This window comes from Ixodes scapularis, unplaced genomic scaffold (genome assembly GCF_016920785.2).
Source record: "Ixodes scapularis isolate PalLabHiFi unplaced genomic scaffold, ASM1692078v2 PGA_scaffold4__175_contigs__length_147842914, whole genome shotgun sequence".
NCBI lineage: Eukaryota > Metazoa > Arthropoda > Arachnida > Ixodida > Ixodidae > Ixodes > Ixodes scapularis.
In genome coordinates, this window is record NW_024609879.1 from 140,959,617 (window position 1) to 140,984,469 (window position 24,853).

The window sequence follows — 24,853 nt, forward strand, 5'->3', positions numbered from 1 at the left end:
CGATTTTACGAAACCCTATTTTAAGAATTTCCCGATTTAACGAAAAAATTTGGATTCCCTGCGCAGCCCATGCCCAAAAGAATATCTGTCTCAATTTTACGAAGTTCCCGATTTAACGAAAAAATGAGATGGTTCTGGCGACTTCTTTAAATCGAGGTTCAACTGTATATAATTTTTGTTTTAGGAAGGATAGGTTGAGTTATCGTCTAGAAAAAGAAAATTTCAAAATCCACTTTAGTGCCCCTCAAAGTAGGAATGTTGCTGGCACAATTAAAGACAAAAAGAAAGAAAAGAAATATCACAAATATCACAAATAGTCGCACGTTTTTGGTGAAGATGCAATCGCAAACCATGGTGAGTGCTTCTCACACAGGTGTATACGTACGATAATCATGAACATGTGAGCACTACAAAAATAATAAGATAACTATTTTGATCGGGGATGTTTGCCTAAAACTTGGCGGACTGCCTGTTGCTGGTTCCTGCTCGTGTCTGGTGAAAACCGCGGTCGATTCTGTATCGCAATGGGAGAGGAAAAGAAAGAGAGAATAAAGATGCTGCAACAACATCCCCACCAGCAAATGTAATAGTGCTAGCCCTTCATCGAAGCCAATGCCAAACATTACACGCTTATAAACGACACTTACAAGACATATACACTAACAACATTATACGAGACAATAGAAATATTGTAGGGAAAAAGAGCGCCCATGGCATCGATCCCTCCACTCTGCATTTACTTGTAATGCGGAGAAGATGAATTGACGTCACGGGCGCTCTTGAGCGGCTCAGTTTTGGTTTGAAGCCATGTGCAAAGACAACGTTCCACGACACACCACACCCACTACGAATTTTTTAATTCGAAATTCTATGTCACGGCTAGCTTATAAAGTCGGGTGTCCATTCTCTAACTAATTATGACCCAGAAATAAAAATGAACTAAAAGCTGATTAATATTTCCTATTTAATTAGCTGTCTAATTACCCCATATTTCCTCTTTTCTAGAGCCCCCATGACCACCAACGTAGTCCTAGCAATAAAAATAAACCACAATGCAAACCCCCTTTCTCTTTTCAAATTCTGGATTCACTAAAACCTATGCATCACACAGGAAAAGTATTGATGCAGTATCAGTCACCAGCAAGGGGCCTATTTTTAGGCAGGAACTATATAACATTTCAGATAATACAGGCCTTAATTTGTTTTGTATAGCTAACTTTTTTTTATTAGTAAAAATAAACGGCAGTCTATTTAGATATTTAGTTGGTTGTCAATGAAAACCTCCAAGTCAATAAATTTTAGATAAATTCGGAGTGCGCAGTGGTGCGCGAGGCATCGCTTGTGCTGCAAACGGGCGCAAGGCTGGCAGAGCGAAAATAATGAACGATAAGAATTAGAAAACTCGAGCAGGCGAGTCGACGTTAGACATGCATTTTCACGACCCAGAAAACTCAAGCACACACTCCAAATCTCTCTAAAAATTGACTGATTTAGTGGTTTTCATTGATCCCAGAACGTTTCTAATTGCAACCATGCACTTATTTTCCCCGATTACAAAGTTCATTATGCAAAAGCTTGAAGACTTAATCATCCCAAGTGCTATGTGCTATGCACCCCAACAATAACTAACCCGGAACCAATCTTCTATGAGATGGAAGGTTTTTGTTGAAAACTTTTGGCTGGCACTTCATGAAACGACTGGTATACTGGTGGTAAGACGATAAAGGTAATAGTATAAAGGAAATCTGTGTGTACACAATATAGGAGCATAATGACCGATATATAGGATATACATATTCCGTCCAAAAGTTACATTTTTCTGACAAAATCGTCGTGAGCGATCGGCAGGAAACACCACCGAGAAGCGGCCATTTTGGATTCTGTTGGCTACACATGGATTGGCTTGGTTCTATTAGTAAAACCAGGCAGAGCTGGAAAGGTAATGTGGTTAACAGACAAAGAAGAAAACATGGATGAAGTACAAAATACAGTTGCGAGTTCAGCACAATGTGTATGTTGTGTGTTTGTCCAAAATACTAGTGTGTGTGCTACATTTGTCTGCTGTGAAATCAGTAATACAATGTCACTTACAAAAAAATGTGACAGTGTCTTTTGCCTCACACACTGAGGCATAAGACGTTTCGAAAAAGCACCTGGAAAGACCTTTCAGAGAAATTCTAAATCCAGCTCAGTTTTCGGGCACCACACATGACCACGCATATTTCAGTCGCCGCACAACTACTGAAAATCACGAAAGTTTAACCCGCATACCATCGAAAAAGGGGATAATGGAATTCGAGACTTACACTGATGCCAATGAGCTTTCCGAGCTGCGAGCCCTCGTCTCTAAATCGCCTAGACAGAGGGAACGGACCTCTTGCGTCATCCAGTGGAACTTGCTCTGAAACGTAGATCAGCGTTAATCCACAACGATATGAGACCACGAGAAAACCCAGCCTAGCCCTAGAATTCGGGCTGACCACAGATAACCATAGGTTAGCGCCCCCAAAAAAAGCTACGCTCAATACAATCTATTTTTATCATTCATTGTATTAGACATTGCTGGCATTCAAACTACCTGACCAAAGGAAAACACGGAGGATGCTTTTCATGGCCCGGCTTGTCGAACGCAATCTGTGACACTCTCTTAACACTAGATCTAAAACACGAAAAGTCACATCTCAGAATCACGTCCACATGCAAAAGCGCATGTGAGGTCCCATGCAAACAAAATGCTCAGTGCCCATGCCTTGCTAGTGCGTAAACATACATTCTGTGTTGTGATAAAGAATGACAACTGTGGCTATGTCAGATAACGGGGTGAAGGGTGCGTGACGCACCATGCGTGGCTCTCATGTCACTTAAGTGATGCAAAAAAATTTGCGACTACTCTTCTCACCTTCACTTCGGCAACTTGAAAGCTCACTGGCCGCCTTTCGACGAGCTCCGTCGCAAACAGTGCCTGCAAGTGGACATTCTTCGTGTAATTTGTTTGTCACAAGGACCTAGCAACTATGTTGGACGGCTTTTTGGTAAGGAACTTTTGAAAAAAGATAAAACTGAGACGCTTTTTTTACTGGTACGCTAATCTGCTCCGAGAAGCACCCCTTACTTGGAAGGTATCGGACGATCGCATGGAAAGCAGTCCAACCAACAGGTCCACTCGATCCGAGACGTACTTCACAAAGTCCTGAACGAAAGAAGCAGACGGAACACGGATTATTGGAGGCCTCGATGATCTCTCGTAACGCCAAATGTTAAGATGGCTCACTTGGTAGGACTTTTGTTTTTCAGACTTGGCTTGAGTCAACTCTACGATTTTAGCCTGAGATTCTTCCAGCCTGTTGAAAAGACAAGGAAGCATGGCAAACATTTTTGTAAATAGTAATAACAGTAGCGACTTTACTTCTGGACGATCAGAACGACCATATGGCCCATTAAACGGTGCATTCTAAAACAGAAGACGCTTAATTAAGAAAAAGCAACAAGGCACAACACGAAACACTCAAACAAAAATCAGACAGATACAAATTTTGCAAAAGTAAAAAGGTGTCAGTGAAAATGTTGATGTCTGCATAATAAAAGTAATAATGTTGGCAATCTTAAAATTGGAGAAAATTTGTATCACATCTGTGGAAAAAGCAAAGAAACAAAAAATTGTAAAACATTAAACAATAGGTCAATGCTGAACATGTAAAATTGAAAATAAATAAGAGCTGATGAAATTATTGCATAGCAGCGGTAGCAGTTTGTGAGATTCCCCCAAAACATGATAGCACATACATGGCGTACATATGTGCAAACAACATATCGATGTAAGTAAGTACCCTGACACTTACCTCTGCTCCATTCTTTTCAGGAGTTGAGCCTGGAAAGTTGAACATGAACAAACATTCAAGACTGAATTTCACTGAAACCGTAATGTTAACATGCACCATGAAAAAAAAAAAAAAAAAAAAGGTTAGGAGTAAAAGGGGTTACCTGTTTTTGGAATTTGCGGTCAAAGCTGAGACAGACCTCTTCAATGTCTCTCTTCTCGAGCTTTAGTCTGCAATTTTCAGAGATTAACAACATTGTAAAACAGACAATAACAATTTTGAATTGTGAAGAACTTGAATTAAATTTCAATGCATCAATATCCAATTCAAACAAGATAGTGAAACAAATCTTCTTTGCTAATGAAATTGTAAAACAGAAAACAACAATCTTAAATCGTGGATAACTTGAATTAAATTTTGGGGTATCAATATCAATTCAAACGAGATTGAGAAACAAATCTTCTTTGCGGTGCTCTCAAACTTTTGTTAGCACCTGTTTGTCTTTCTTCATAGCATTTCTGTTTTTACACTGCTTTGTGCAAAAAGCCGTCTACTGTATCCTGGATTTCCAATTCTCTTTTTAGAAACATGTATTCGACATATTTTGTCCATTCACCCTAGTACAAACTTGTGCATAACTCCCGTGTTTTCGACTATCGGACTGTTCCATGAAAATGTTCACAATACACTTATGTTTCAGTGTTTCTACGCTATTAATTATTTGGTTGTCTATCATTTGATTTGATTTGGCTATTTCTGCTTAATATGTTTTATGTCTTTGTTTTTCTTTTTGTCTTGTATCTGTATGTGGCCAACTGCATACCAAGAGGTGGCTAAGGCCTTATCAGGCACTTGCTGCTTTTGCCACGTCTGCGGAACATGAATCCGCACGCACAGATTATAATGTTTGGGAATTTTATTTGGATTCTTTAGATAATAAGCTTTGCATTTGAGTTTGACGTTTGCAACAATAACAGAGCTTCTTTCATGTTGGCAACACACACAAAAAAAAGAGCAAATATATATATATTTTTTTAATGTTGCTTTGTCAATTAGGTGGCACAAAAAGTGTCCTACGCTGTCTCTGTATTGAAGCGCACCTGAATCGGCAGCGAAATATGTCGCATGAGCTGCCAGTTAAACCCACGACACAGCAATCGGTGTCCTCCTAGTGTTCCTTTACGTCCTATAAATTTAAACTGCATACATTGTACGACCGCCATAGAATTTCAGAAAACAAGTGACACAGAAACATAAATCTCTCCACAGTACCACTATTTTAATTTAAAAATAATTACACTAGGCCGACGTCCTATTGACGTATCATCCAATCAGTATAATTAGAGCCCTGCATATCCCCGGACTACCCGCAGCGTGGATATCCGCAGTAATTTGGCGGATGTGGATAAAAATTAATCAGATATAGCGGATTGCGGATCAGATGCAGATCGGATATCTGCGAGTCTGGATCTACATTTTCGCCGAGGTGCCTCACAAAAGTGTGCAACCACACACTGTAGAGTAAATAAGTGAGTGATACTATTAAGTACATCATTGAATCTATTGCGGGAGCAAACCACTCCCTTAGATAAAAAGGTGCAAATCGGGAAGAAAAATGTTCTTCACGTCAAGAAAAATTTGATTCTCGCCGAAGATCCCTTTAGAACGTTCTATCTCGCCAAAAGTGCTGCCCCTAGAAAACTTGCTCCAGCCCGAGTTTCCGCACCTCATCCTTGCAGCACAGTTCATGCATGCCAACCCAGCAACAAGTGCATCAAAAGAGAGACACTTCTTATTAGCGGGTATTCATTTAAAACTAAATCCGTTCATGCTGACAATATTCCGTTTTTTTCTAACAGCAACCTCAACAAGTGAAACGCTGCTGCATATGTGTGGATTTTTTTTTTTTCTCGACAGTTGGCACTGAGCAGTTTTTCAGTGTATGGTTTCGAGCATGCAGCTGAGGGTTCGTGTTTAAGACTGAAACGGATAAATGTTGCCATTATTGAATATTGTGATATTTTCCCAGAGGTGTACTCGCGCGTTACCACATACATATGCACAAGGACTTTACTGCGGAAAGTGAGCGGCTTTCCTCTCCCACTTTTTTATTGTTTGACACAAATAAAATAGCACAATATTATCAGTCTGTCATTTGTTAAATTTCATGCTTATAAAATAGGTGTGTTCCTCCCTCTTGAATGCATCTTCTGGACAGTGTTGGTGTCATGGGCTCCCAAGACAAATCTCATAACTGCAGTCATCTTTCTAGCAATGCGAAGTATCCCTGGAAGGATGATCGCTTATTCTATAAATATGTAAAAACAGAATGTGATAAAATGACTTTCACCGTATTCCGACACGAAAGTTTGTTGTACAGAGGTGAGCAGATGGCTTGTAGGATACCATCCAGATGAGTCTTTAGTTTTTATTCATGTGTATTTTTATGATGTAAAATAAATGAGTGGATTGATGGTGGGATGCGGTTCTGAATTTTGCTGATGTGGACACAAAATCTGCGGATGCGGATTGGATGATAAAACTGCTGTCTGTGCAGGGCTCTAAGTATGTAATAATACTGATGCCACACCTCCAATACAAGTGATACCATGTTCACATTTAAAGATGATGATGATGTTCAGTCTTGCTAATGCTCAGCCTTAGGTAACATTCCAAAGAGCATTCACAGGAGTGCTCATGCATGACTTGCAATAAAATCCGTGGTCTTGCACATACCTTTCGTAGTCCTCAGACTGAGCTGTTCTGGAAAGATCTTGAGGTATTTCTGCCTACCAAAAAAAGATGCCAGACCATTTGTGTACATTTTTTTCTAGGATTTTTTTTCAATAATTTTAGGTGGGATTTTAAAATATGATGGACAAGTGATAAGAAAAGTTCACCTGTGACCGCGTTTTCAACTCGGCCATCTCCTTTCGAAGGCAGTCGTACTTGTACTTAACTTGTGCTAGACGCCGCTCAGATTCCTAGGGTGTCGGAAAGAAAACACGAAAACAAAATCGGGATGTATTTAAAGAAATGAAAGTAAGTGATGTTAGTACGAAGCAGGAAAAAAAGTAATCCAGTTGGAACCAAGAAAAACAGAACATGGTTCATTTTAGGGGCAGCGTTTGCTGGCAGAAGAAAAGAACAAACCTTTAATGCATTCTTTGTTGACAAGCTGCTGCCACCATCCACATCCTGAATGTCAAGGTTGCGATACCTGAAAAAGTGTTAATGAAAAAGATCACAGCCCCTATTTTAACTCGGGAGAGCCCCGGTAGGTTGCAAAGTGTAACATAGATTCCAACTGGGTTACACTTAACCTTTGTTAATTCAAGTGTAACATGCATTCCAACTGTGTTACGCTTAAACTTGCATTTATACAAGTGTAACATACATATATTACATTCGAATGCCACGTTTCCAACTATGGAAGCACTGTCGAACCTCCCTATAGCAAAGACCGATAGCACGAAGATATAAACACAGAGACGCAGTGCCAAAGTAGCCTCTTCATATCGATACAGGTATTTCATAGCGAGGATTCTTTTTTAAAAAGAAACACACATATTATTTGTAGTAGAAGTTGACAAGTCTAGACTGTGGCAGAAGTGTTTGACGTCGACTAGGACAAGGTGTCGTGGCAAAGAATGTGGACGTGCATGCCTACCTTTGCAGCTCCGTCTTGAGCTGAACCAGCTCCTCGGAGAGTTGGGACGCCTTTTGTTTTTCTCTCACGTAGCGCTCCTGCACATGAAACCAGCGTTAGCGAGATACGGGGAGCACTTGATGCTAGAGTTTCGATGCAATCCCCGAGCACTGCAAGCATGAAATACAGTTCGTGATCCCGGCTTTACTTTCGATTCGAGTGGGACTTCTGAGCAGTGCTCCACCATATTTTGTTCTACATCACTCGAAGGACTACTAGAAACCTGGTTGCAGTCAAGCTTGGTAAACAGTACCGTGATGCAAAAACATGTTCGTTTTACTGGAAGCTTACTTTACTATAGGGCAGTGATGAGGGCAAGGAAAAGGTATAGGTTAGTTATGATAATGATTTAATAAATGGATATACAGTAGACTCTCATTAATTCAAACTCTGGGAAGTCACAAATTTTCGTTTGAATTATGAGAAATTCATATAAATATGATACTAGACAACATTATGATTTGTTACATGGATAGCTACACATACAAAGCAGATTTTTGCCAGTTTCCTCTACATGGGCCTAATTATAAGCAAGTACAGGCATAACACATTGGTGAAAGAACTGTGACAATTAGTTCATTCAAACGACAAAAAAGTTGTCGATTGTGGACTGTTTAGTCGGCACATGAGATCACAAAACAATTTTCAATACCAGCCAACGCAAGTAGCTTTTTACGGGACTCTTCCATCGCAGACAAAAACTTCCGAAGCTGAGCGATGTGCTCAAAAGCCTCTGTGGCTATGACAGTTAGTAGTGGATCATCCCTTTCTTCATCGTCATCTTCACTTTCCCTGCTGCACTGTGCTGGCATTACTTCCTGTACTATGCCCTCTAATGAGTCACCATGACAAACACACACATTGTCGTCAAGACTAGCATATTTCGCCAGCTCGGCATTCACATTATGTGCTTCAAGGCCACGAAGCATGATGCCAGTGAGCTGGTCCTCATCATCGATGTCGTCTTTGTCATCATTGCTGGTCTTGAAACAGATAATGTGAACGCCGTTTTCTGCTTATGTGTGCCCGCTTGAGCCCCGTTGAGTGCGCTTCGTTCCGAGCACCGGTGCACTGCGGAGAAGCAACACTCGCGAAAGCAAGCTCCGCGGGTATTGCTTCTCTGCGGTGCACCGGTGCTCGGAAAGAAGCACACTCAACGGGGCCGTGAAAACAAAAAAGTATGAATTAAAACGACATTCGAATTAAGCGGCTTATAAACACATTCAAAACATAGCAGGACAACCAAAATTTTCAAATCTGTTTGAATTAACTAAAGTGTGAAATATCTGACTCTGAATTATCGCGTGCCTACTGTAACTAAGGGCTAGTGTGAAATAGACTTCTCTCATTGACATACACACGAGAAAACTCAACAAAAAATTGGGACGTTGCTTTTTGATCTGAAAAAGTCAACTTTTATTGCCAAGTTGAACTGGTGAGGCAGGGCTTCACGGACCCCCAGAATACCTTCGCAAACTTCAAAGGGTCTGCAGACCCCCATTTGAGAACCACTGCTATAAGTAAACACGTTTACACATCACTAACCCCGTGGAAAAATCCTGATGTATTCAGGAAGTTTTTACAGCGGAGCTGTTAAGGACTAGTTTCCCCAGGATCGTGTCTCCCGCAAAGAAATGTCGACTCAAAACTCTGGTTGCCGCCGTCGCTCATAGATGGCGGTAGCTGTCCAGAGTGTTGTGTTTGCCGGTTGTCCGCTTGCCGACGACGCTCACACAGCGCGGCATTTCTTCGGAGGGAGAAGAGCGGGAACGGAACGAGCGGCGATGTGCGCAGCAGCGCGAGTGGTTTCGCAACCGCTGCGAGGCCACTATCGCCTAAAGTTCGACTGCGTCGGGCGCTTCAGATTCTCTTGCGAAAGAAGAGCAGATTGCTCGCCTGGAAAGCCACCACCACGAACAGAAGCTGCAGCTCCGCTGCTCTTCCTTCTTCACCAAAATAGAAAAACTGAATTTTTTTTTTTTGACACTACTGGCTTTGTCAGAAGCAGTATTGTAAATATTCTGCTTTATGATTTATTTTTTGTCTTTGCAAAATCTATTGTCAGTTTTTCAGTTTCTAATTTGAAAATGTAAGGCAACGAGATTTTCCAGCTCCCTGGCATTTGACGTCCTTTTTTCTTTTCAAATCACGCCCCCTAGCAACTCAAATTACCGATACCTGCGACACATTTGCCTCCAAGCTCAAGCAGTATAAAAAGGCAAGAGAAAAGAAAAGACTATCTCAATCAAACTCTTTCAACGAGATTGAGGGATTGTTGTGACATTTGGACTTACCTGCCAGGAGCTTGATTCCAAGTGCAGCTGCTTCAACTCAGCCTGAAGGGCCTGCTGACTCTAAAAACAAAAAAGAAAATTATAATAAAAAACCCATCGAAACACACAGGAAAAGAAGCCTGTCTCTAAATCACTTCAAAATGGGCTATTTCAATAAACGTGCGAGAAGAGACGCAAAATGAATGATGCTGTTGGAGAGATTGGCAGCCTTAAAAACGGCGCCGGCAACACAGCACGAGACAATGTCATGGCCAAGACACGAGAGCTATGGAAGGTTGTTCCTTAGCTCTCATGTCATTTGCGCTCATTCAGCTCTTGCAAAACTCACAGTTAACCATTAGTTCCAGTCTACTACAAAATACCGAGCAAGCACCCACCCAAAAGCTGGAGATAATCACGCGAAAAATGGGGATGGGTGCTTGTCAAGTCAAAGAGCAGAAAAAAAAAAAGGGGGCACAGGGTAAGGCAGGTCCTTGTTTGACCCTGCGGAACACTTAGCAATACAGAGACCTTGCGGAATCCCCATTTTTTAAAGAAGCCGCACTGCTCTTGTCAAGCCTACTTGGTGCCCCTGCATCAAGCTTCACTGCTTCGCACCGGTGCACGCACGTAAAGCTCCACTGCCAAACAGCAGCTTCTCGGAGAGGCAGCTGACATGAAGGAACACCTTGGTGAAGTCTAAAGTCACCGGATCCCCAAAAAGTGGCACCACTGCTTTCCCTGCCTGCTGGGCAGACACAAACAGATACTAGCGCACAGTTGACCGAAACCTCGCAAGACGATTGGCCGACCTGTCTTTGTTGTCGAGGCAATCATCATTTCGGTACTTTCAGATCATCGAAGCTTTGAAAGGGTGGTTCCAAACCAGTTGCACCAATATCGCTATGAAGCGTCGTCATCCTGAAAGAGTTCCTCGGCAAAACAAGCACCTTCGGCACGGTGCATGCAATCAGCTTATCAATCATGCAGATCTCCACGGATCTCTCAAAACGATATTGTTCTCCTTGCGTACTTCGAGACAGAAAAATTATTTCTTAATGCCACCAAGCACCGACACCGCATGTGGTGGTGGTGCGAGGATGTGCGCTTGTTTTGCCAGTGTTTGGATAACAAAATCTGGGTATAAAAGAAATGTTTTTATAAAGCAACCTGACACCACAAATTCGGATAGACTGACCAAGAATGGAGAGGTAAAGAAGAAACAGTTCATTCCATGAACCAAAATGGCGACTTGGCACTAATTTCCCCGGATCCAGTGATTTTAGTTAGGCCCAGGGTCTTGCACGTTTGCTGAGGTAAGCGCTTATTGAGACAGGGGGGGCGTGCTCGGTTTCTTACGGCGCTACTAGAGGAAGCGTCAGTACTGACTCATGGTGTTCGGAGAAGGGTAGGTGGAGTGGATTTCCATGAGCAACCTGGCCCGTCTACTGATTGATGATTTACGTGATTATGTAGCAAAGAAACAAACCAAACCATTTAAACGACTCTTCTGAATGCTCGAGCCAACAGTTCAGACTGCCTGGTAAAGGTGCAAACGAGAGATTAACAAACCGAGTTGTTGCGGCTCCGCTCCGAGAGGAGGGTCTGCTCCAGCCGCTCCAGCTCGCTCCGGGCCCTGGTCGTCTGCTTCTCACAATCCTGGGGAAAGAAAGGGAAGGACCCAGGTGGTCTACAGACCGCCAGAAAGAGGTGTGGACGAAGGCGAAAAACATACTAATCTGCGTTTCTGCATGAAGAGAATCGATGGGGCAATTATTTAAAAACTAAAAGCTCTTTAATTGGTTTAATTAGTCTGCACATGTGATGTCGTAAGAAGGAGCAGATTAACAACTTCATCGACCCTAATGAGACGGCCTTGAAAGTTGCTTCCGCACTCGACGAGAACGAAAAATGTTGATAAGCGTAGAGGGCAGAAAGTGAATGTGTTGCTTTTGAGTGGCGTTCATGAGCCGGGAAAGTGTTAGGTACGAAACAGCCGTCCATGTGTCTGATCACATAAAGTTCCTGAATCCAAAGAGAACCTCGATATCATTTATATATCATGTCAGATGCATTACCACTTGCACTACGTTTGAAAAGCAAAGGCTTGGCCGCTGTAAACTTATCACCGCTACATCTTGATTTCCCCAGCAGCGACCGTAACAGTGACATATCTGAACAACCCCAACTTGAAACGATACTTCTAAACTCCGACTTGCCGTGCGAAAGACAAAGAAACGAACCTCTTCGACGTCACGAAGTTGAGAGGAGGCTCGCAGCGCCAGACGCTGCTGCTCCATCAACTTCTTCTCGGCGACGTGCAACTTTGCTTCATACTCCGTCGCATCCCTTTCACGTTCCGCAAGGCGCTTAGCGCATTCTGCCAGCCTCTCAGACAACTCGTCGCTCTTCTCTTTCAGCCTGGTGTAAGAAGAGAGGGAGATTTACTTTATTTAGTTCATGCTGTAGTCTTTAGAGGACATTATTGCAGGTAAGTGATAAACATGCAAATATATGAATGCACACGATTCTACACAGAAATGTACCAGCATTCATAAACTTAAAAAACAAGGAAAGGAATACTGTAGCATAAGAAAAAATGTTATTTTTTCTTATGCTACAGTTTAAAAACGCCGACGTATGAAGCGGAACACTCAGGTTCCGCTTCATACGTCGGCGAAACAAAAAACCTCAAGGAAAGAGTCCGCCAACATAAGAATGACATACGGAAATTTGATCGAGAGCGTAGCGCTGTTGCGGAACACTGCGAGGACAATGACCACCGCATCGACTTTGAAAATACCCGAATCTTGGATGTAGAAACCAACTGGCGGCAACGACTCTTTATTGAGTCATGGCGCATACAGACCACACCAGGAAATATTAATCGATCCTCCGGCACCTTGCCCTCAGCATACGTCAGTGGACTACGACACTTAGAGAAAACACCAAAGAAACAGGCCCCTACCATAGAGGAAAACGAAGATGCTGATCCTCGTTTGTAAATAACCAACTTCGAAGAAAACAAAGGTACCGCACCTGGTTTGAAAACTAACCACCGTAAAAAACGAAGATACTGCGCTGCATTCACCGCAGAAGAAAAGAAAGAAGCTGCTTCTCCTTTAAATAGCCCCCCTGAAGAAGGAGCCAAGCCGGCACCGAAACGTTGGGACCCTACGATTTTTTAGGGATTGGTTGGCATTTGCCCTTTATTCATTTATAACATTTAACCTAACCAGGCTGACGTCTGCCGAAATGTTCACCTTCAAGAAAGAATATGCATCAATCACGTTCGTTTAAAAAAGACTAAAGAAACAAAAGTTATTTGAAAGTTTGAAACAATACTGCTGGGTAGCCGATTCCATTCCTCAACTGTACATGAAAAGACAAGCATTTCAAAGCATCAGTTCTACACTTGAATTCTCTAATTTTTGCAAAGGTGATATGACCCTTTTGTGAAATAAAATATGCCAGGTACAAATACCTACTTTTGTTCATTCTCGTTTCTCGCTTACCAAGAAAACCATTTGATGCAATTTATTTCAGGGAAACAATCCTACAATTCTGAGACAAAAATATGACAGCGGTCGCTTCAAACCGTATACATGTGCGTCGAGGCTCAACTTCATTACAAAAACTTTAGCTGTTTTATCTACATTTTACATACTATAATCATTAAAATGAAAGAACATGTTTCTGAAAATTGCGGCGCTGATGTAGAGTGCTCAGGTTCCTGACTGTTATGCTGACAAGCAGCCTTGGTCGCTTGTTCGGTGGGACTACGTCCCCAGCAGACGAACGTGCAACAGACAAAAATACAGCAGACGAACACATGCTAGACAAACTCGGAGACAACAAGACGCATTCACCTCTGTTGGACCACATCGAGCTTGGCTTTGAGGTGCTGGTTCTTGGTCTCGAGCTCTATGATCGACGTCTCTTTGTCCCGCACCATCCGCCAGGGATTCGTAGGGGACTCGTGAGGATTGGAGAACTCGACGGACTGCAGAGCAAGTTTTCCCCATTTATTTCTCGGAGTTGCGTGGAACCACTGGAGTCATTTGCTAGAGTGAAAATGACAGTGTCTTTTGGAACTGGCTAGAGTTATACTGAACTCAAGTTGTCCAAACCCAGACAGAAGACACGTTCCCATAGACGCCTGCCGGTCATTCGTGGGTTTTTGCGACATGCTGAGGACGTTTGCAAAACCATGTAATCTGCTAAAATTGAACAAAAAAAAAATTGCAACAGTTAGAAGAAACTTGCAATGGTTCTACGATAGAACAGTAGTTCAGGGTGTTTGAACCAAAAGATGGCGATCTTTAGTGCTAATAAAGTTACACTTTCAATGGAGGTGTTTAGCAAAACGAAAACAGCGTCGAAAATACAGAAGTATTTCGAGAGACACACTCACTGCCGCTTGAGATTTTCCGGTGGTGATGTGCTTCAGACAGACGTCCAAGTTTTCTTTCAACTATAAAACAGAATAAGAAAAAGGGGGCGAAACATCAAGTTAGAAGACCATGGTACGTATGGAAGCCGAAATGGCAAACTCACCATTTCAACGGCAGCGTTTTGTTCGTGGTGGTATGCTTGAATCTTGCTGTTCAAGCTGTGGATATTGAAGCTAGTGTCCTGGAGTGATCAAAGAAACGTGTGCACACACAACATAACAAAAACTAAATAATATGAGTTCGATCTCACGGAAATTCAAAGCTCACCAGTAGCGCGGTCGAAAGCTCGTTGACTTTGGAAACGATGTTGTCCTCGGCCGAATGTGCCGCAAGCCGTTGCTCGCGCAAAGTCGAGTTGCTCAAATCATCTTCGGCAGTGCTCATCTTGAAGCCTGCTGAACTAATCAGACGAAATGAGGAACGTTCAGCACGCACGGTCAACAGAAACTCCACCACGGTGCTTTTGAAGTCCTGGGACTTTACGTTAGTTCGAGCCAGGGAAACATGACGTGAAGTAGTAAGATACATTCACGGGAACAGTGTAGTAGCATCTTGTAACCGGTCTGGTTTTGCGGAAATAAACGAGGACACGGCAGGCTGTGAAAGTCGTCAAACCGAGAGCCACAGGAGCAACAAGATGCGGGTTGCGGAGCAACGGAACAACAGAGCAACGAAGATGAGGAGCGGAATCGAATCCGTCCGGCTGTTTAAAACTGCTACGGATAGATAGCGCAACAATCCATCCAAATAAAACGATCGTTAGGTGTCGCGGAAAACCACCCAATTAAAACGATTTTCTCCTTTATTTATCCACCCGTTAGCTTTAACTCTAAAAATACACTCGCCAGATGACGCCAGCCATCACCCAATTCGTGGGGTGTAGTTATTTAATATATCTAGTTTTTAATGTTTTGTTTTCTTTTTAGAATATATAAGACGCCACATTATTTGTATTTGTAGATGGTTGAGTTACAAGTTAAAAAATAAAAAAATGCCGAAATAAAAAAAAAAGATTAAAGGTATTAAAAGTAGCCACCAACAGCATATTAGCCCGTTGAGAGTCGGCAAAGTTAAGTAACTTGTGAGGGCAACGAAGGCTGCGAACGCGCCTTGTTTCCGTGGGTGGGACCACAGGAGTCAACATTGTCAACATTTCTCGTCGATCAGCTGTATTCGTTGGCTGTATTGCAAGGCGAATTTGTGCACGAGAGAGAACACCGATGTTGTCCAGTTTGTTAAAGGAACACCAGCAGCGACAGCATGTGCGCCGGGAAGATCAAGGTACGCTGCTATATCTGTAAAACGGCGAAGCGAGTAGCGCACTCGGTGCAAAACGACACTCAACATTACTGTCTCTTATTCCATTTCTTCACAGAGGCAAAGAAAAAAGAAGCAATAGCTGCGTCCAATGCTCTCACAACCGCCATGGTCGATCATCTAAACGTTGGGTAGGTAATCCTGTACGGTGCTCAACAAAAGGTTTCAACCTGTCTTAGATCATCTCAATGCATACGATGGGGTGACGTCATTTTCGTCCTTCCCATTAAATGGAGCGAAGCATTTGACATCACATCTGAGAAAGAGCAAAAAGCGGGATTTGCCAGTCGCATCGTCACCAAGTTGACAGAATAATTATTTTATAAATGCAATTCGATTTTTTTTTCACATTTAGATTTGATGACACATGAGTGTGGGCAAGATGGCAGAGAGAGCATATGAATAAATGCATGTAAATGCTCATATTTGCAAGATTACAAAATTTAATTACGATGGGGGTGCCTTGAGTTAACTGTACGCCACATTTGGTGACTGCCGACATTCTACATTTGCAGGGTTGCCCAAGCCTACCTGAATCAAAAGAAGCTCGATGCAGAGGTCAAGCAGCTGCATTCAAATGCCGCCAACTTTGCGAAGCAAACCACCAACTGGCTCCACCTTGTGGACAACTTCAATCACGCCTTGAAGGTAATGTTGGATAGGAAAGTACAATAGGAACTTTACTGAAATTTAGTGCCGTCTGGTGGCTCAAATCGCAGTTTAATTTTTGTCATACTAATGGCGGTGGTAATGAACTTGTGGTTGGTAGTGTTTTACCAGTACCGTAATTTTCACAAGTCAACAGCAGACGAGAATGCAGTGTTCATTGTACAGTTCATTCTCAATCTCTTTCAGTTTTGATGGTGACAAAGATACAATAGACTACTTCCATAAAGCCCTGCATGCAACACGGCGCGCGTTGCACTCTGGGAACTAGTTGGCCAGGGAGGAGAGTGCCATGGTTTCGGTTTCGATCGACACGTCGATAAGAGATTACACACAGAGCATGGACTATTAACGGCCGTTATCTCATGTTTTCTGGCCCCAAGAGCGTCATTGGTGGTCTCTAAACTAACCTAAATGGTCAGACCTCGAAGCTTTAGCACAAGCCCGAGACGTATAGCTTGTCTTAAAACATGCTTGTTGTATTTTTGTACTTGAGCCATTCTGTTAGCGTTTCGAGGTATGTGGACGAGCCAGTGCTGGGAATGTCGACGCTGCGAAGCTCGGGGATCTTGCTTGTGTACGAATCAACAAGGTGTAGACACCAATAAGTATGCATACATCGAGCTCGCGCCTTTACATTAGTGTTGATCAGGAAGTTTGTTTGTTTCGTGCGTCCATAGACGAAATATAACTTTTTGCAATTATCGATTTTTAATACGCCTGTGTACGCGTGGTAAAACTCGGAGGTGCCATTGAATTATAACACACTTCTTATCTCTTATCTGTACTGACCCGCAGCACTGCACGAAGCGAAGCTTTCCCCACCCATTTGCATTTTACTAATATTCAACATCGCGTATGCGCCTAAAGTTATCCTGCAATCGTATAGGCACATTCGCGCATAAAAACCGTTTTAAGAAAGCAAAAGTCGAGCACTTGTGTGAGAAATGTCGCACCATTCGCCAGAAGTACGCCGGACGGGCATTAAACCCCTATGCGGTGCGCCAAACAAACGAAATTATTCAAAGTCCATTTGACGGTTGCTAATGGCCATAATATGTGTTATGTGTTTTCTTTCTTCCTGCCTGAGTATGCCGAGATAATTTCAGACACACCGTTCAGGCACAGATCTTGGGCGTCAGAAAAAGCTCGTCCAAAAAGGCTTAGCGAGGAGAAGGGGCCGGACGCTTGTTAGGGCCTCCGTCGTAGCTAGCCGAGGCTCAGCGTTTGCGAAAACTTAATCTTCTATCAGCATAAAATATGACTGGGGGATATATGATGACACGAGGACGACATCATAGTAACTTTGGTGCAATAGTGAGGTCGAATTTATTGCGTTTCCTTAAAAGTTCATGCGTCAACGCTGCAGGCTCAACTTTGATACTCCTGTGAGGATGCGGCTTGCTTTTCGCCCAATGAAGCAACAAGAAACGGACGTTTGGCAAATAAAATACGTGTAATGCTCCAGGTGACCGAATTTCACTTGTAGTTCACTGGTACTAGACGAGATTATTGAAATTGGACTCAAAGATGAGGTGACTAAGCCACGTCTTACTACGTTTGCATACACACTCATTATATCCGGTGTTTCGGGAACCAAGGAAAGTGCCCTGGCCTTCGTTTTGTATCGCTCGAGAATGAGTGTATTGTACATTCGGAAAAAAGTCAGATAATCGAAAACGCAAGCAGCGCGTTCGGTCGCGGTGTGATAATCACGAGATGAATCTGCTCAGTCGAAACCGAAACTGAGTGGCCAACTAGTTCCCAGAGTGCACTGCGTGGTATTTCGCCGCATTGGGGCGCGTCGGTTTTGGAAACAGTCCATTGGTCAGGACAAAGCAGCAACTCACATAGACGCCTTGATAAAATTTTATACAACACAGATGTGTAGAGGCAACTGTGTGCCACCAAACAGGCTGACTGGACCCGAGTTAGAAGCAAACGCTTACGCAGTTCTTGTATTCAATTTCTGAGTCGCATCGTACAAGCTTTGCATCACCCACTTAGGAGCATCTTCGAGTTCTTCCTCCATCAGTAACCAAAACGATGCCATTTGTATGGCAGATATTCCATTCTTCTGATGATGATAGTGATCAAAGGTCAAACTGAATTTTGGAAAGGGTTCATTAAGCTAATTTCTGTGGGCGTGTCATTTGCAACCCAGAGGAACTATCTGACAGAGTAAAAACTTATCAACAGTTACTTAGAGAAAGATTCCTTGGACCGCCGAGTTACATTAGGTTGGGTGACTTGGCACTCCGTTGTGCAACATTTACATGTGCACTATTTTTTTATTTAAGTTCTCAAATCTGGATTAGACCCGATAACAGCTTAGCGAAATAATCTACACCTTGCCATTTCCTGATACTACATTCACTCGGGGTTTTCGAATAACTATTTTGTAGACGGCGTAGGTTGAATTTTAATTTTCTCTGTAGTGTGGCTTTGCGACCCTGTGGTCTTTATTTGGATTTAGTGTGAATTTTAAATGTAGTTAGAAGGCAACCAAATTTGTGTCATATTGTGGAAAGCCCAGAGATAGTAGATAATGGGAAGGCAGACTAAGCACTAAAACCTTTACTGTGGTTCTCTCATTTTTCATTGTCGCCATTTATAGTTTTCTATAACAATTTGTAGTCTGCCGTCTTCAGTGTGTGCTTTACTTTTTAGGCTACAGGATAGAAAGTCACCATCTTGCCTCTATTTAAAAAGAACTATTATCTTAGTAATACTTGTCCCTTAAAAGATTAATGTAAGACTCGCGTAAAAATTTGGTGGTTTGCTTTTGTTGGGAGCTTGACAATGTTTCGGCACGTGCTGCTTTCAGGAGCTGGGGGACATAGAGAACTGGGCCAAGAGCATAGAGGCAGACATGCGGACTGTCTCAAGCGCCCTGGAGTATGCCTACAAAGGTACGTAATTTGCACGAAGTGACTGACTTTGCGCCGAGTCACGTTATGTCGACTTTCCTTCCCTGACCTGCTACATCATTTTCAGTGGGCCAAGAAGGATCATGATCTGGTCACCAATGCAAAGACAAGGGACAAACAAAGATCTAGGATGTACATATTTATGCTTTCAAATAAAGAGTCACCAAGGAATGAAGGTCCTCTTCCCCTTGATCAAGAGGCAGAGCCGACCTGACTGACTTTTCTACAGTGCTACCCGTCAAGTTTTCAGAAATTGTGCCCAAATTTTACGGCATCCAACTGTCATAACATGAAGCTATAAAAATGGGTAGTAAAAATGTCGTCACCGATTGGGCACTTGTTGGCGACTCTAGTGAACTGAACAATGGTTTTCTTGTGAGCCAAGCTGGAAATTTTCTTCTCAAGCAGGCAAGGATCATAAATGCAGCAACTGCTGCAATTTGTTAATTTTAGGAATGCATAGTGCACAAAAGACTGAACCTTGATTACAACTTCAACCAAGAGCAATACAGAGAGCAAGTCGTGTGCTTCTTGCGCAGGAGTTGTGGTAACATCAGAACGACGCCTAGCTGATTGGCTTTGATTGATATGATAGGGGGTACACGTAAATACTAGATGCCTTGAGGTCTACCCCCTATTTTCTTTCAATCAGCCAATAAGAGCTCGGCGTTCTGGCATCATCGCAGCCCCTGTGCTAGAAGCAGACGAACTTTCGCTTCGCAGGAATTTATTATTTTTTTATTATCTGGTTTGTGTGCAATGGTGTAATGATAACAAAAGTAGCAATAATATTACTACTACTAATAATCGTATCTGTATGCATGTACAAAAAAAAATCCATTAAAAGATTAAACAACTGCACGAACCTTTTGAGAACTACAACATAAATATTTCGCCTCGCTTAAGCCGTGCAGCACAGAGCACTGCACGGGACGGAAGTTCTAGGCCTTGCCCGACGCTGCCCGGTAGAGACATGGCCCGGGCCCGACAGAATGTTTAGACAAGGCCAAGCGCGACCCGATCCCGACCAATTTTTTTTTGTTGTTGTTTTTGTTTTTAAATATGAGCTTGAGCTTGGCTTGAGCCCGACAAAACATTTGCAGGATTTAACGTAAAAACTGTTCAAGGAAAAAGCGCGCACTCTCCCACTATGCCGGTGGAGTAGATCGGTACATTTTCTTTTATCCACTTGAAGGCTTCACAAGTGCGAGACGCCTTTTTATTTATTTTGAACGGCGCCGTAGTGACTTTGCACTTGGCTTGTTTGTTTTCATTGAACCTAAAACATCAATAAACACCGCTTTTTGTTATTAAAAAAATTGCGGTACACGACTGCCCAGGCGCGGCCCGAAATATTTTTCTTTCAAGCCCGATCACCCGGCCCGTGGGCCGGGCCGAACTCTGGCCTTCGGGCTGGTACGGGCCCATGCAGTGCTCTAATGCCGCAGCCATCGAGGCAGCCATCGAGACGCCTCTGAAATAATCAAATTTTTTTTTTTTTTTTTATGTTAGTAATGTACCGGTGATTACCTGAACAAACGTAGTACAGACAAAAAAAAAACACTTTTTTGGCGAAGTCTTATTAATTTCCTCCTTTATGCATTTGATTAAGACATATGATGTGGGTGCATTTTAGATCAGCTATATGTAAAAAAAAGGGTAATGTAAAAACAAATTGTGTAATGTATACAAAGCAAAAGTTCGACTGCTTTTTTTTTTTTTTTTGCAAAAGGTTCTGGTGACGTCAGAACGCTGAGCTCTGATTGGTTCTGAATGAAGGATAGTGGGTAGACCTCAAGGCAGCTTGCTTCGAGATGCACTCAGTATCCTTCATTCAGAGCCAATCAGAGCTCGGTGTTGTTCTGACGTCACCACATCCCCTGCAAAAGAAGCAGACGAACTTTCGCTCCGCATTGTTTCTTACCCAGAGAACCAAATAACATAGGCACTACAAAATGCCCCCTCCCTTTTCCCACTGCCCCCCAAAATTGTATACAATCTAAATTAGTTTATATATATATTTTTTAATGATGATAATAAAATACGCATCGACGACCGCTCGTTTCCCACCCAAATATAGCAAAATCTGCCTCAGCCAGAGATGCCAAAGCTTCAGAACTCTCCCCGTTATCTTATTCAAAAATCATAAGCGATTTTCTAAAATTTACAACGGGAAAATGGCCCCCGGCGGAGCTCTCGAACACATGGAGCTGAATGGCGTCAGGTACCGAAAACGGGCGCCATTTTCCGATCTAAACAATCGGAAAATCACTTAGAACGTTTGAACGAGATAACGATATTGCTTCTGAAACTTGGGTATCTGATTAGGACCGCTATAGCGGTAAATTTGGACGGAAAAAACGTATTTTTGCTACATAAAGGGGGAAAAAAAAAGGGGGGGGGGGTTGCGGTATACATTAGGCAGCGTGAAAGCGGCAGTCGGCCTTTTGTAGCAGGTAAAATGTTGATGTTTTGTAGCAGCCACTGACGCATTTGAAGCAGATGCCAACATCTGTTAGCACATCACTTGGGAATGAAAAATCTCGTGGCTGCATTGTTAAGTACGTTTATCTTTGATAATGATTGAAGGTTCCTCTTTGATGCTGAAGCATACTACTAACATTTTTGTGATAAGAATAGGTTGGGCACAAAACGAATTCACAGGGCCCTTTTTTCGGAAAAGGCTGAGGTCACTGTATAGTGTCATTACTATGAGCATTAAAAACATAGTTTAAAAATGATTCATGGCGCAACATTTTATCGGAATAAAGACTCTCCCCCCTTTCTCTTTTACATTCGGTAGTCTACTCGGCCTGTATCTATAATGTCTGAAAACTTCCGGCAAATACTAGCTTATCTGCTAACATCAATAGAAGTTACAGGGTCTCTTAAATTATCCTTAAGACGACTTGAGGGCGAAGGCTCAACCGCCAATGCATTAAAGACAGGCACATGATTTACTTAATTCACTTTGATTCCTCTTAATTTGCTTTGTCATCCTTCTTAATTTATTGCCTCTAATTCGCCTGAGTGGTCACGCAAACATGATGGCGAACCTCCGAAGAGAGCGCGTTCTCTGACGACGCACTTTTGACAGCACTTTCGGCGTATTTTCGCCGTCTTCGTGTTGTCGACGTGTTGTCGCTCAAGGATTTTGAAGAGGCTAAACGATGGGACACACAAGCTTTTCGCCTAATTAATCTGTAATATATCATAAACTGAAGAAACAACCATACACAAATATTATGAAAACCTGCACTTGGGCTTACAAGGGACACTGCTCTTTGGCTCTTTCGATAGACGGGAACTACATAGACTACCGCATCTATTCAAATATGCACCGGAGTCTCTTAATTTTTATCGGTAATAATTCTTAAAATGAGGGGTAGACCGAGATTTAAGACCAAAAAGATAGACCTGTAATAATACCGAACATAAGTCCAGACGTAGGACAAAAGGAGAAGAAAAAAGGGGACAACACATTGAGACCTGCGTCTGTGTTGTGCCCTTTTTTACTCTCCTTTTGTCCTACGTCTCGGGTTTTACAATGTTGAAAGTTCACCAGCTCGCTTGCATCTTCTCTGTAATTTCTATAAGTTCAGAGCCTATCACGACAAACCAGGCGTTTCCCAGTGTCAGCCGCTGCTCCTAGCACTCCGGTGCAAGCGGTGAAGCTCCACGCGCGCCCTGGTGAGAGGCGCTGAAGGCTGACGCGAGCTGCGCAAGTGCCGTCGTGCACTGGAACCACGGCATGGAGCCATATGCCACACATGTTAAGTAAAGGGGCGATGGAACGATCTATGTACCGCTTAGAACGAATACCCGACGTTAAAGGAGCGGTGCAACGATATTCAATTGGAATGTTTTCCACCTTACACGAGCTTACTAGCACTAGTGGGAAACAAGGATACTCGCACGCAACGCCACTGGCCAAGAAACTCCTTTGTGGCGGTGTAATTTCAAGGACAAAAGCGATCATTTTTACTCAATCTCTCCTTTGCAAAATTTTATGACGTAACGTGGGGATCGCAGTACACCCAAGTGACGATATTTGAATGCGGTTCATAAATTGGACCCGATCATTGCGCGGGCACTCGATTTGGGCTCGTCATAATTACTAGCTCGAGAAGCATTCAGGTAGTGGCCCGTGTCCAATCGCTGCAACGACGACAATAGGGAGTATTCGCTAGACGCCATATATTTGTGGGTGCTGTTTAGAGCGCATGCTCAGAACGAGCTGCAAAGACCGGCACTCTTGATGGTGCGGAATGCACGTTGCAAAAGAACTGTGGAAGCTCGCCATCAGCACGCGCTCAGCATTCGCGCACACAGATATGGCCGCCAGTGAATGCTTCCTATAGCCGAGCCATAACAATGTCTGGAACTCAGCGCGTGTCCTGTGATCAACCCCAGCGCGTGGCTATGATCAACACTGGCGGCATATAATCGGCTCCAGATCACGTGGCCGCTTGTTCCGGATGCGAGTTGAGGGGGCGAACGCTGCTCGTTTTAGGGGGTCTAGCCACGTCCGCCGTCGGGTGCACGTGCTCCTGCTCGTGAGCTCACGCGCTCACGAGCACGTGCTCCTGTGCTCGTGTAGGGTCAAAAAACAAAAAAAAAAAATACAATCGTATCTCCACGTGGTGAATGATGTTGATTGGGGCGAAGCTCTGGTGGTGCTTGTCTGCGTAGACGCTGAGCCACAACATGCCGAGCCTTTCGTTCGTTTTCATCCATGTCACGCTGCGGTCAAATCCTCAAATGCGTATGTAACCACGTTCCATACCACACATTCCCTTTCTGACATGGATGAAAACGAACGAAAGGCTCGGCATGCTGCGGCTCCGTCTACGCAGACAAGCACCACCAGAGCTTCGCCCCAATCAAAATCATTCACCACGTGGAGATGCGGTTGTTTTTTGTTTTCCCTACACGAGCACCGGAGCACGTGCAGACGAGCTCGAGAGCACGTGAGCGCGTGACTTCACGAGCAGGAGCACGTGCACCCGACGGCGGACGGACATACGGACATGGCTAGCCCCAGGCCCTGTCACACTGCGGAAACAGTCGGAGAACTTTGTCCTTCAACACGAGGAAAACATGTTTTCGGGGACCCTGTCACATTGCGGAAACAGCAACAGTCCGGAAACATGTTGCTGTCGCCCGAAAACCATGTTTCCCAACTTGTTCTCCGACACTCGGGGAACATCCTGTCACACCGAGAAAGCGTGTTGGAAGAACACAAATTGCCTCCTCTCCTGCGCGCTGCATCCCTCTCTCTCTCGCCCTCGTCTGCCCGGCCGGCTCGGCTAAGCTACAAGCGCGAGCTCCGGGCTTTCAGCATCCCTGCCAAGCACGCGCGCTCGTGCAGTGCAAGCACTATTCTGGGCCACATGCTCGCGCTTGTAGCATCGGCTGCGTCTGGACAGAAGCTGAAACGAAGTTTTTTTTATAGGCGCTGTCTTTCCCCTGGTTGCAATAATACCGCAGCTCCCGGAGAACTTGTCCATCGCACATTGCACGAACGCTCGCGGAACTAAGCCACGCCGCGTGCCATTGCGAGGTAGAAGAAGAATAACGTGCTACCGGCGTAACACTCCAGCATCTTTGTTCGGTTATAGAAGGCACGATTATGGATTCGAGACGAGTGGACTCGTCCATTCCGAGTGCTTTGACCACAGCGTCC

General features: G+C 43.5%; 2 protein-coding genes across 3 annotated transcripts in view; one reads left to right on the forward strand and one right to left on the reverse strand.

Moving 5' to 3' along the window:
* Positions 1 to 435: 435 nt before the first annotated feature.
* On the reverse strand, positions 436 to 14,915 carry LOC8044072 (cingulin). The gene is made up of 18 exons (XM_029969666.4): positions 14,522 to 14,915; positions 14,358 to 14,435; positions 14,215 to 14,274; positions 13,670 to 13,803; positions 12,044 to 12,221; positions 11,373 to 11,459; positions 9,822 to 9,881; positions 7,489 to 7,565; positions 6,972 to 7,038; positions 6,719 to 6,802; positions 6,555 to 6,607; positions 3,982 to 4,048; positions 3,840 to 3,868; positions 3,272 to 3,341; positions 3,113 to 3,190; positions 2,900 to 2,962; positions 2,307 to 2,401; positions 436 to 514 (listed from the first exon to the last, which is right to left on the reverse strand). Exons 1-18 carry the CDS (start codon positions 14,780 to 14,782, stop codon positions 451 to 453), a joined length of 1,605 nt encoding a protein of 534 aa, XP_029825526.4. The 5' UTR covers positions 14,783 to 14,915; the 3' UTR covers positions 436 to 450.
* A 455-nt stretch (positions 14,916 to 15,370) lies between these two features.
* Positions 15,371 to 24,853, forward strand: part of LOC8044082 (biogenesis of lysosome-related organelles complex 1 subunit 1) — a 93,359-nt gene continuing 83,876 nt past the window's right edge. The window contains exons 1-5 of one of the 2 annotated variants that reach the window (XM_002416564.4): positions 15,371 to 15,535; positions 15,630 to 15,702; positions 16,087 to 16,219; positions 19,065 to 19,149; positions 19,235 to 19,412. In XM_002416564.4, the coding sequence (XP_002416609.1) occupies positions 15,475 to 15,535; positions 15,630 to 15,702; positions 16,087 to 16,219; positions 19,065 to 19,149; positions 19,235 to 19,254 (372 nt within the window). In that variant the 5' untranslated portion in view covers positions 15,371 to 15,474 and the 3' untranslated portion in view covers positions 19,255 to 19,412. Of the gene's footprint in view, positions 15,536 to 15,629; positions 15,703 to 16,086; positions 16,220 to 19,064; positions 19,150 to 19,234; positions 19,413 to 24,853 lie in introns of those variants that run through there. The other variant, XM_042293485.1, reaches the window with a different exon arrangement.